This window comes from Marmota marmota, unplaced genomic scaffold (assembly GCF_001458135.2).
Source record: "Marmota marmota marmota unplaced genomic scaffold, marMar, whole genome shotgun sequence".
Taxonomy (NCBI): domain Eukaryota; kingdom Metazoa; phylum Chordata; class Mammalia; order Rodentia; family Sciuridae; genus Marmota; species Marmota marmota.
Window position 1 is genome coordinate 10,032,233 of NW_025999862.1, and position 12,803 is coordinate 10,045,035.

Genomic DNA, 12,803 nt, shown 5'->3' on the forward strand with positions numbered 1-12,803 from the left:
AGAGAGAGAGAGAGAGAGAGAGAGAGAGAGAGAGAGAGAGAGAGAGAGAACCCGAGACCACATGGTAGAGAGGAGGCAAGAGAGAAGCTGACTGCTTTATAACAACCCATTATTGTAACCAATCTAGTCCTTTGAGAAATTAACAGAGATTAATTAATGCCTATGACTAGAAGCCTTCTTTCCAGTCACAGGCATTAATCCCTTCTGAGGGTGGAGCCCCAGTGACCTAACCACCTCTAGTAGACCTCACTCCTGAAAGTTTCTGCCATCTCTTAGTACTTTACAGTGGAGAGCAAAACTCCATCACATGAAACTTAGGGAGACAAAACTATATCTGAACCTTATACTCTTGTTTTTCTATTTTTTCTCCCCTACTCTTTTTTTTTTTTTTTAAATAAAGAAAAGTAATAGAGGCTCTATAGAATGGTGTGCAGGAAAATAAAGGAAAGACATCATTTCTTCACTAAAGCACAACTAATCCACCTTTATGCATGTTTGTTCAAATAGGGGATTGTTAGTGTGGATATGGCATGGTGGCATCCACATTCTCAAGCAGATTGTCACTCTTTCCTCAGGGTGTTGTTGTCTTGCCTCCTTCCTGCTAGATCACATTCCCTAGAGACAAATTCTACCCATCACCAGCATGTGACAGTACCTTGTCACTACCTTTGATGCTCACTGTAATGAAAGACATTATTTCATGCTTCATTCTTCTCATATGAAGGTCAGAACAGTGACTGTTTAACACAGCTGTGTTGGAGATCACACAAGAGAAAAGGAAGGGACCACATAGAATGCATCGTCATGGATGTGTCATCCTTACTGTTTATATCTTTTGGCTCTTTTCATAAGCAACAACAGAGAAAGCAAGTTGCATGCACAGACAGAGACAACACACACACACACATACACACACACACAGAGCTGGGAGTGTGAGTACTCCATGGCTGATAAGCACTGATTAATTAATACACTTTTTGGTTAGTAAGGTGCCAGCACTCAGGACCTTGTGGATACGAGTATGGATGATTCTGCCCCCCTGCTGCTTTTAGGCAGACAAGTACACATTCAAAAGTAGCAGTCACTCACATTGTCGTCATGCTGGGACAGGGTTCTCAAGGTTCTATGGAAACCCAGAATCAATACTTTGAAAACGAAAGAAATCAGAGAAAGTTTACAAAGGTGGTGACTTAAAATGGCTAGGGCTTTGACAGGTGAAGAGGTCAAGAGAGCCAATTTTAGATAGAGGAAATCATGTGTATATGTTGGTGACTGTAGGTGACATGACAATAGGGGACATGGTGAGGCTCTTTAGAGAGAAGGCAGTGGGGGAAAGGAACATGCTGATACTAGCAAAAGGCCCAGAATATAGTGCTAAGAAGTACAAGTTCTGTTCCATCTAAAATTGGGGGGCTTTGAAACTGTCAGTCATTGTTTGTCTCATTATTAGACTTCTCTTCATCATCTCTTTTCTATAAAACTATATGTGTGTGTGTTGTGTGTGTATGTCTGTGTGTGTGTATATTTTTTTCATAAGCAAAATTATATCTTCTTTACATTTTATCTTCCAAACTTGTTTTCTTTCTCACACTAACTCCAGGATATTTGAAAGCTTAATATGTGCTTTCTAAATGACTTTAGAGATGATGGTAAACAAAAGGTGAATGTGTGTACATAATGCAGTATCATTTAAAATGGCAAGAAGCTGGAATTCCCTGAAGTGTCTGTCCTCTGTGGGCTGGATAAATCAATCATTATGTAGTCCTGCACTGAGTATTATTCAGATATTCAAAAACATGTAATAGATTTTAGTTACAAATATGAAAAAGCATCTACAATCTATTGTTAGGTGAATAAAGCAAGTGATGTAGAGTATGACCACATCTTGGCTTTTAAAATTGTGTACCCTATATTAAAGATTCATAGATAAGAGCTTGGAAGGAAATGCACCAAAATGTTCAATAGGGAGGGCTCTGAGCAGGGAAACCTGTGGAGGAAAGGTGAGTAACGCTGAGGATTCGTTTCTATATTGTTAGGATATTTTATTTTTTTCTTCAAACTAATATTTTATTAAGTACAGTATCATTTAGGTACATTTATCTTTATAAAACTAACTTCCTTTTTTGGTAAAAATAGCCCCAAACTGCTGGCCCTTCCTAGGCAGCCCTTGAAATTCTGTGGTTGGCTCTTGGCCTTGCCACCCACTCCCGTATCCCCCAAAGCTGAAAAATCTCCTGGGGTTAGGTGCAGTCTTGGATGGGGTTAGGTGCAGCCGGCTGGATCCATCATGCCTGCTTGAAACAGCAAGGTGTAAGGCAATTGATGTGAGGTCCTCTCTCCAGCAACCACACCTCTGTTAGAGCTGGTGGGGGAGCAACTTCTTCCCCTCCTACCTGAAATATCAGTTCATCAGTTGGGCAGCATGCCCATCAGAACTTGTTTGTATATTTTAAATGAGCATGTTTTAACTTCATAACAAAAACAGATGTGCAAATAAGCAGCATAAAACAGAGAGTCCCAAACTTTATCAAATCACAACATCTTTAGCATCTCAGTAATTTCTATTTCCCCTTCCCCTAGGGCAAAAGAAATACTTTCTACCGATTAAGTAGTTTAGCCTGAACAACTTGGCAGCCAAAAAATAAAACATAAATTGAAAGAAAATTAATATTTTTATTTCATTCTCACTTAACCACAAGTAGTCAAAGGATGTTTGTGCCTTTTGGCATCAACTGTCTCATTCCCTGATCCACAAGGATTTTCTCAGGATACTGGTTTCTTACCCCACCAACTACTAACCTCTTGCAAAGATATGATGGCATTGAAAGCAAAGCAATAGAATCTAAGGTGTAGACTCCTAACTACCTCAAAACTAGTAGTTCACTTGGTATCTGAACCTGGTGGCTACAGCAGAAACCTAAGATATTTCTCAGCACTCCTGTGAATTTACCGCTATGCCCTGAGGTCCTATGGCACGCAGTTTGGGAACCACATGCCTATCAACAGTGAGCATGCCCTTCATGTTTCACCTCAGTAGATTGTCTTCAATAACTGTCCTTCCATCTCCTCTTCCCTTGCTGTGTCTAAATTAGAACTGTGATGCAGATATTGCTGGGACTTTGAGTCTGTCACATCCTGTCATCACAATAGGAAACTTAATTTTAGCTTGCTCTTTTATCCTTTGTAGTTGTATTTTGAAATTACTCTTTAAACAGTAAAGTACTTGAAAATGGTCTGCGTGGCTGGCCTGCCTCTGTGGGAGATGATTCCTCCTCATGCCCAGGGTTCCTCTACCTAATATGGTCTCCTGGAATACATTCCCTAGATATTTTCCTCAACAATAACAAAATATGAACCAAAAGGTCTCATGAGCAATAACCCTGAGATCTGTTTTGATATTTTTTTCTCTTTCCAGTATGGGCGAACGCCTCTACACCTTGCAGCCAACAATGGGATCCTGGACGTAGTCAGGTACCTCTGCCTGATGGGAGCCAATGTGGAGGCGTTGACCTCAGTGAGTACTGCAGCTTTTGGCAGGAAAGGGCTGTTGGAAACTTCTTGTGCCTCAAGGGCGTGAGGGGAAAGGTATTGCTTGGCAACTGCATTCTAGAGCAGACAAGCTGCTATTAAGCTTTAACTCCTCCGCTGCAGTTACGTAAACATTTGCCCACACAAACTCAGTTTAATATCTGGTTAATGTTTCATCCTATTCTCATTTCAACAGGCCCTGCTCTGCCAGAAATTCCCGCTGGTTCTCACTGGCCATTTGTTTTCTGTTACACAACAGTGCCGCTGCAATTTTGATTACATGTATGTGTTTCCCTTTTCTAAATGCTCACCCTCTACCCCAGGGCACTGGAGCCTCCTGGTCCTTTAGAAGGAGCTAGAGGAAAAAGCAGCCATCCTAAGGAACAGGGTCCTACTGTTTGCCACCTGAGGCCAGATTGCCTTGAGACAAGGAGCGGCTCTTTATCGCTTAAAGAGCTCACCTCTGCTGCTAGGTCTCCAAAATAGTTTTAAATAAGACTTACTCAGTTTTCTCACTCCCCAGTTCAGATCTAGTACCTCCTAAGCAGAAGAAATTCTTTGATTCACATTTCATGAACTACCAAAGAGGGACAATAGTTAGCACAATAAGATAATGTCTTCTTACTGCTGTGAAATATCATTTGAGTTGGTGGTGGCTGAGCAGTGGGTCAACTGTCTTTTGCTTGGGAGAATCCTGAAACTCACAGATTGAAGCACTGCTGACATAAGGTAATTCTCTAAGGCCAAGTGCTATTTTTTAATATAGTGGCCCATTTCAGGTCCCTGAGCTGAAAGTAGAGCTTCATATCTTGGAATTCATCAGAGGATTAGCAAACCATTATCCAGACCACTGCCTGTTTTTGTAAATACATTTTATTGAAACACTGCCATTCCCATTCATCTAAGTATTGTCTCTGATTATACGTGCTACGTACAATATTAGAGATGAGGAGTTGCAACAGAGACCCCAAAACATGTATGATGTGTTTTATAGGAAATGTTTGCTGACCTCTGTAGGATATTGCCTCCCTGACCGTGTTCATATTTTTACGATGTCATTCTCTTTCCAAAAGTAATGGATCTGTTGTGTGCAGTGTTGGCTCTGAGTTGTGATTTCTCTGCAGGCCTAGTTATTATCAGTACTCTACATAGGATTGGTCCTCTTCTAAGGGCACTTCCTAACCCACTGAAAATCACACATGATGCAAAATACATTTCCTGCTGTGCATGGACCAGGGTCTGATGCTCCATTATCAACTCCACCCAACCCCCGCCCAACCATAATCTTGGAATATTGCCTACTTACTTCATAATAAAGCATTTTTATGGGGAAAGAAAAATATTTTAAAAAGTCTTGATGTTACCTCATTACTAGCTTTGAAGTTGCCAGCAGATGACCTCTGCAAAATCCAGCAGTGTGGGCTATCAGCAGCCCCAACCTCTAGAGGAGCTCACCTCTAGCTTCCACTGCTGTTCCCACTGGTTCCAGGTGCTTATAAAACCCTACTCAGTGCCTCTAAGTTATTTATTCTGCAAACTCCTAGCATATATTCTACCAGGTACTGCTAACAGGATTATAATAGCAATAAGATATGTGTGTTCCCCCAGAAACTTCTGGAAAATGGGGGAGAGTCTTGACCAAAGAATCCCAATAGCTGATATTGTGACAGGAAAGTAGGGTCCCAAGGGAATTGAGGGGATCAGAGCCTCTTCCTGAAGGAATCATTACGTGGAGTGTGAAGACTGAGTGGCAGGAAGTGGGCAGAGAAATGTGGAAAGCACTGAGTGCTGTGAAGAACTGGGGAAACACAGCATGAAGAATCCCCAGGCAGGTGGAGGAGTGAGCAGGGCTGGAGTGTGCCCTGCTCTTCCGGCCAGGGAAAGGTGGGACTCTTCCTGTTACAGCAGGGGATAGCCTATTACTATTTTGAACAGGGAGGGGTATGATCATTTAGATGGGACTTCCATGCAAAGTACATCACCAAGAGAATAAAACCTTCCAAGTCTTGTCTTTGATCCCTGCTGACCTGGAGAGCACCAGTCTTAGATCATCTTCTGAAGGCCCCAGTCACCTAGGCCGTACTTTCCCACCAGGCCTGCTCTTTTTCTTCCTCAGAGTTCAGTCTCTGTGAAGGCTTTCACATATCAGTAAAGGAACCAGAAGAATCAATAAAGGAACCAGATGATTTGGCATGAGCCACTTTCTGGGGATGTGGTGTCCCCTAAGGCACCTGATTCACCCCAGAACAAATGAGAAGTCTTCACCTGCCCATTTCAGAACTTTAAGGAAGGAACTTGACATATTTCAGAACTTTAAAGAAGCAAAGAGAGCTGGGTAGTCCTGCTTGGGAAGCATCCTTCCTCTGGAGCATCCATCTGAGCTCCATCCTCAGCCTGAGATAGGGGTCCTCAGCCTGGCAACTTTGACCCCCACTGGAAATTTGAAACTATCTGGAGACATTTTTGGTTATAAACAAAATCAGAGTTAGGGGATGCTACTGGTACCTTGTGGGTAGAGCCATTCAGTAAGGTGTTAGACACCCCTGACAACAGAAAATTTTCTAATCCAAATGTTACAGTGCTGAGATTGAGAAATGTTGGGCTAATGGGACCCCTTGCATGTCTCAGAGAGTAAGCTGAGTTGAGGAATTGGGAGGTTTCCAGGTAGACAGATTTTGGGCGTTCCTGTGGTTATACAGGGATGGAAATTTAACTGTTCGTTGTTGATAAATATTGATAAAGAGAAAGCAAGGTGAACTTGATTTGTTTGAAAATTGCTTCCATCATTTAAACTTGTGAATTTTGAATGATCTACAAAACTGCAATAGAATAACCCACTAAGCAATCATATCCCTCTTGGTGATATGGGCACAGTGACAGCTCCCGCCTTCCACGGGTGATGCCAAGGGTTCACGCATGCAAAGCACCAAGAACTGGGTCTGGCATGGCTTATCAGAAGGTTCTCAATTAATGTTAGCCCTTATGCATACTCATGGTATAAAAACAAATAAATTCATTCAGTATGAAACTGAGGTCTTATGAAGTCTCTAAAAATCTTTAAATCAAAATTGTTTGATTAAGCCTTTTCTTTGGTATGCACAGTGATTGCCAGGAGCCGGCATCATTTGAGGGCTCAGTTTGTCTGTATGAGGACTGTTAAGACATTAGCTTGCACTAACTAGAATTTAGCACCTAATGATATTCTTGGTCGTCTTCCTGATTGAAGAGAGGGGCTCAGGATGGAATAGTCAGCCAACTAATCCATTTTGATTAACACCCATGAGGCATCACCCATGAGGTGATTAACACCCATTGAGACATCTCTTTGTTATACCCCAAGACATCACGCAGTGATTGTTCCTCTGTCTTGTCTTTTCCTGGGCAACCAAATAAGGATTCTCCAGATAAAGAAACACTATAGGACATACTTTTTGTTTACCTGATTTGCTGCTGATGTCTGTTACTTTCCTACCTCAGACCCACAGATTAGGTGTGTGGAAGACACATACAGCTGTGTTTTGCACAAAAAGAAACGTAATTTTTCACCAACAGGATGGAAAGACGGCAGAGGATCTTGCTAAATCAGAACAGCATGAGCACGTGGCTGGTCTACTTGCCAGACTCTGAAAGGTGAGAAATTCTGTTCATCTATAAGAAATTCCATTTGTTTGTTTGTTTATTTTCTGTGGTGCTGGGGATTGAACGTAGGAGCTTGCACGTGATAGGTAAGAGTCCAACCATTGAACTACCTCCCCAGCCCTCTACCTATTCTTATTTTAAAAATTCTCAGACTTCCCCACGTTAATTATTAGAGTGAACAGAAGGAAGCTTTGGACATAGGTTTTAGCAAGAGCATCTGTCCCTGTCCTATGGTTTACACATCAATTTGGTATAAGTACATAAGCTCCCCATTTAATTTCTTCTCCCAGAGGTAGACTTGAAAAATAATTCAACTTTTTAACCATTGCTGTGTCTGGTCTTTATCCTGTACTAACCATTTCCATAAAGTAGAGGGGAAATGAGAAAGATGACTGCTTTTTTCCTTTGTGTTTTGAGTTTCCAGGAATCACTTATTCTCCTGTTTATCAAACATTGTTACTCTGAGGTTTATAGAAACATGACAAAAAATAAGTAAATGCAGATGTACCCTTTGCAGCCCACCTCATACATAGCAATTTCATCAAGAGTCTTCCAAATAGACCCTTTAATCTAGGTACAAAATGTTCTTGTTGTAGGCACAAAATGTTCACTTTGGTGTTATTTAAATTGAATAGGTCATAGTTGGAAGAGTAAAATGCATAGAGAAATCCTGGGCTTCAAAGTAAAAGATAAATTCTATGCACATTATAATTCCTACTATGTTAAAATGCTTAGAAAGAAAATAACAGTGGTATCTTTTATTTTTGCTATTGTGAGTTAACATTTTTTAAAAACACTACTGTATAGCTCCAAGTTTCCTCTAATGATCATGAAAATAATTTTCACAAAACAAATTTTCTACAGAAATAAATAGATAAATTAGTTGATTGTCCAAGACATGCTCTGGATACCCCACAGTGTTCCTGACATATAGCCCAAAGAGTACCTGCCACAGAAAGTTTGTTGTCATACCTTTGACGTCCACTAGAAGATTGAATTTTCATAGTTGTCCCATGGTCTTGGAGGGAGGTTATAGATAGATTGTAGTAGTTTCTTTCTTTGTATGGAATTTAGATTTGGAAATAACCAACTGTTTCAAGTGTATATATATATATTTAAAACCCTTTGAAGTTCACCTGATGGAGAGAGAATGTCATGGATCATTATTTTCACACCCTTCTGCTTTTGATGCTGTGAGGGGCCACAAAGGCACCAGGTAGATGTTGGGTCAACTCCTGGGCCACTGGAGTAACTCCATTTCCCCTGTTTTCTCAAGATTCAAGAGAGAAGTCTAGAAAAACTTCCCCAGCCTAACTCACCTGTTCATACAGGACACAAGTAAAGTCATTGTCAGCTAAGTGTTTTCTTGCTTGTGCACTGTGGACTGTCCTTCTGTGAGTGACAATTTGGATTAGAAAAACAGAGAAAACTTTTTGTTTACAAGCAAAATAAGGTAGATAATGAACTTTTAACATGAAATTTCCTAATTTTTAAATTCATCTTATTGAAGCAATGTCAGCAGCCTAACAGAACATAGCCCCGGTCCCTGTTTGCAATTTCTGGTTTTTGCTGGATTATATAGTTGGTAACCTTATGTCGGGTGTAGAATCTTATGTTTATAGACAGACTGTTCAGATAAAAGGACTATTTTCAATTGGTTACCCACCATCTACCAATAGTAGACTGGTGCCTGGCACCACCCACACACCTATAATCTCCGAGACTCAGGCGGCTGAGGAAGGAGGATCGAAAATTCAAGGCCAGTCTCAGCAACTTTGTGACACCCTGTCTCAAAAAAGCCTGGGGATGTAATTCAGTGATAAAGTGCCCCTGGGTTCAATCCCTGGTAAAAACAAACAAACAAACCAAAAAAAAACACAAAAGTTATGCTGTTTTTTTCACGGGGTGGATAAGCACAGATTATTGGCCGCTCACTACTGGGTCTCTCTAGTGTCCACTGATAGAAAGTACACTTTGCTAAGACTAGAAAGGGTTTTGGGAATAGGCATACCACTTTCATTACATATGTAAATATGTATGTTAAGGTATTCTTAGATTTCCAAAACTCCACAGAGATATTTCAGCTCCCCTGCAGCCCCTGGTCTAGCTAGGATTTCTGAAGATCAATGTTGTTCCTTCCCAGATGTTTGCTGGCCCTTGCTCAGCTCCCACAGAGGGCAGCACTTTTTACACTCAGACAGACTGGAAAATGCAGTGGCTTTGTTCATACTTGGCCTGGAGTGCTGATCACCATCTCAGAAACTCCCATGGGAATGGGCAGTCAGTTTATCTTTTAAGCAAAAATTAGCTGAAAAATCATGGCTTCCAATAATCCAGCACAGGAGACAACTTCCTTTGGGAGAGAGATAGATATTTTATAGTATTCTGCTGTGTTTTGCTGCCATCTCCTTCTAGGAATGGTCTTTTCTTTTATTTAAAAATAGATTGCCAGGCTGCATGCAAACCCAGATGTTCACAGCAAAAACAGACTTGAAAAAAATGAGGAATTTTGTTCAGGGGGGAAAAAAAATTTTAAAAAGACATAAAAGGAGAGCTTCAAAATAATGCCAGGTTTGGACTGGGATTGGTACAGTAAAAGGTCTTTCTCCCTTAATCTATTACCAAATTTTCTGCACCATTCTTAGATTATTTCTATAATTAAAATAAATAAAAGAAGCCTGTGGAGTGCTCCATCCATGTGTTTTAGGAAAGGGTGGCTGTTTTCCAGCTTAGAATTTTGAATTTAATATGATGTGTGTTCCTGCACTGTCTCAGTTTCTCCTATTGATTGTCACCATTGTGCTTTTGATATCTGAGTTTTAAAAAGAATGCTGGGAGGGGGAATATTACAATATTTAGTATTTTATCATTATCCTGTGATTTTTCTCCAAAGGAAAATCAACACAAAGAACATTAATTTTAATGCTCCTGATTGAAAGACATTATCTTTCTTGCACTTAGAACCCAAGGAAAAAGTCCCCCCTTCCTTTTCTCTTTAAGAGGCACAATACAGGCTAGCAGCGGAAGAGTGGAGACTTGGGTGTACAACAGCCTGGGTTCCCATTCCCTCCTTTCGAAGGTCTTGCTGGGCAACCCAAGAACTTACAAGCTCTTTGTCTCTGTGTCCCCTTTTGTCCAGTGGAGTAAGTGTGGTGCCATCTTCCAGTAAGGGTCAGGTGGGTTGCTATAAATGATGTCCTGAGAACAGTACCTGCACACATAATTGCCATGTGTTGCATTCTGATAGACTGTAGAGCACTGTAGTCAAGCCCCTGTAGAGCACTCTTGGAGTAGATGTTAAGGTGTGGCAATTGTGGTGGGGACCCAGCAGATTCATCTGTGATAGTAATCATTTTTAACTCTCAATATGTTTGGCCAGCACTGTAATTTTACAATAGTCCCATGGTTCACAGAGGAGGATGTCCCTGAGGGAAGTCTGGCATCCAAGAGGGTGAGCAACATGCTAATAAGTGCAGAGATGCAATTGAGACCTGAGGTAGCAGTCTCTGCTTTTAGTGCCTTTCAGCCAGCACAGGGCTGCTGTGGTGTAGATGCCTTACCACTGAGCACAATGGTATATTCTAGATACCTTGCTGAGCCTGTACAGAGCAGCCCTGCCTTGAATCAGATCACACTTTGTCTCCCAGTGGGGTGGGCCAGGCTTCTGTTCCCTTCAGCAGCATCTTCTTCTTCTAGAATTCCTATTCTTTTGTATTTATTTGCCTTCGCCTTCCTTCAAATCACTTGACTTCAGATTCCTGATGAGCCAGAAGAGGAGGAGTGATCTGCTGAGCAATTCTAATTGCATTCTGTCTTATTTTGGTTTTCTTTGTTATTTGAATATTTTTAGAATAAGTCCCAAAAGAAATAACTAATTGACACTTAGGTACACCTGGATTCTAGAATTTGAATATTGGAAATGATCAAGCTGTGAAAACAGCATCCTTGGAGACTATATGGGGATGAGGGTTCTAGGTTGCATTGGGAGCAGCCAATACCTGCTGAGAAAGCCAAGGCAATATATAATTTGCAGTTATAATTTGGGTCACCTGGTGGAAGAGACTGTTCACAACCAGGATACAATAGGGTTCCAGAGAGAAGAGAATATATTACACTTCGGATCATTTAATATCATTTTTCTGTCAATGATATTTGTCCTCAATATTTTCCAGTGTCTCTTATATGTGTGCCATTGGTGGTTTTTTTGGTGGCATCTAACATCATAGCATGCTTTCTCCACCTTCATTGTGAAAATGAACAAGCAAAAACAAAACAAAATAAACAAACAAACAAAAAAATCCTGCCTCCACACACTCCCTGAAACCCCTCTGCTGGTACCACCTTCTGTAAGTCACCATAGATTGATTCCGAAAACATTCATGGGAGAAATCATTATCTGGGAAAGCCAGAGTGTCACCATTCTATTTAGTTTCCATGGGGGCCAATTAGCAAAACCAATGCCTCCTATGTTTTTACCTCTCATCAGTTGACATTGCCTAGGAATGGATTTTTGAACATTTGCTGGGTTTGGCTTTTAAAAATGATAAACAGACCCTCTTTTTTATCTGCCAGCAGAAGAAGGCAGAAGAGCAGGAGAGGTGTTTTCCTTTATTAGGTAATTCAAGGGTTGACCCATGGGGTCATAGAGTTTGTGTTAGTGTATTCAAGGGACCCAAGTGATCCCCCCACCCAACTCTGGGTGGTGTGGGGTCTGAGGGATGGCCAGGCCGTGAAGAAGGAAGAATATGGGGAAGGGCTGATCTGTGTAGTTTACTCTGGTTCAATTCAACATGGAGTGAATTGGGGCAGTAGGTGCTGGAACCTGTGGTTTTGTCCCTGAGAATGGTCTATCCACATCTCTTCCCAACTTGGTGACATGACAGTAGGGTCTTGAAGTCAGTCCTGGTGGAGCATTTACACCCTAGAAATCAGAAATCCTGCAAATCAGGTTTCCACTTTCCCGTTGAGCTAGCTTACCAGGACACTCTTCCTTTGGGTGTTTCTGGAAGCCCCCACAGTTTTACTGTGACTGGCGTTTGCCACCTTATAACAAAAAGGATGTTCCCCCTTCTACTGTATCCTGTGCAGCTCCTGCCCTTTCAGCCCTGTAAACCTGTTCAAAATTGTGATTGCTTAGCCTAACCCAGTTCTTCTAGAAAAAGACGGGATTCTTGTCACCATAGGCAAGGAGAGGGCTGCATTTAGAGCTTGCATTGGACTCCATTTTTACTAAATCTGTCCTGCAAGTCCCATTCTTATCTGATGTTAAAATAATAGTTTCCGGGTTTTGGTGAGTTTGCTTATTTTAGTTTGATTTTTGTTCCAATCAGATTTTCCATAAGCTGATATTAATGTAGTTTACTTTTGCTAAGCCTAAGCCTAGACGGTGGAGAGGTGTCCAGGAATAGTTTGGAAAATAGGACTATATTGGGAGTTGCCCAGAATTAAAAATTCACCATGAGTAAACTGCATTTGCATAACTAGGAGCTGCTGCTCTCTTCCATCTGTTCTAATTGCATTCTGTCACATGTGGAAGCCATATCACCTCTTGGTGCTCTTATCTGGGTTTCTCAGATTGTGGATGATTTTCCCTGTCACCCTGCAGAGGTTTAGTCATCTCTTCTGATGAGAACATG

The 12,803-nt window shown here is 41.2% G+C and overlaps 1 protein-coding gene across 1 annotated transcript in view; it reads left to right on the top strand.

The window, feature by feature from the left end:
* Nucleotides 1-12,803, top strand: part of LOC107154852 (death-associated protein kinase 1) — a 169,468-nt gene that overhangs the window by 131,241 nt on the left and 25,424 nt on the right. The window contains 2 exon segments of the mRNA XM_015500592.2: nucleotides 3,416-3,514; nucleotides 7,081-7,158. Coding sequence (XP_015356078.1) covers nucleotides 3,416-3,514; nucleotides 7,081-7,158 — 177 coding nt within the window.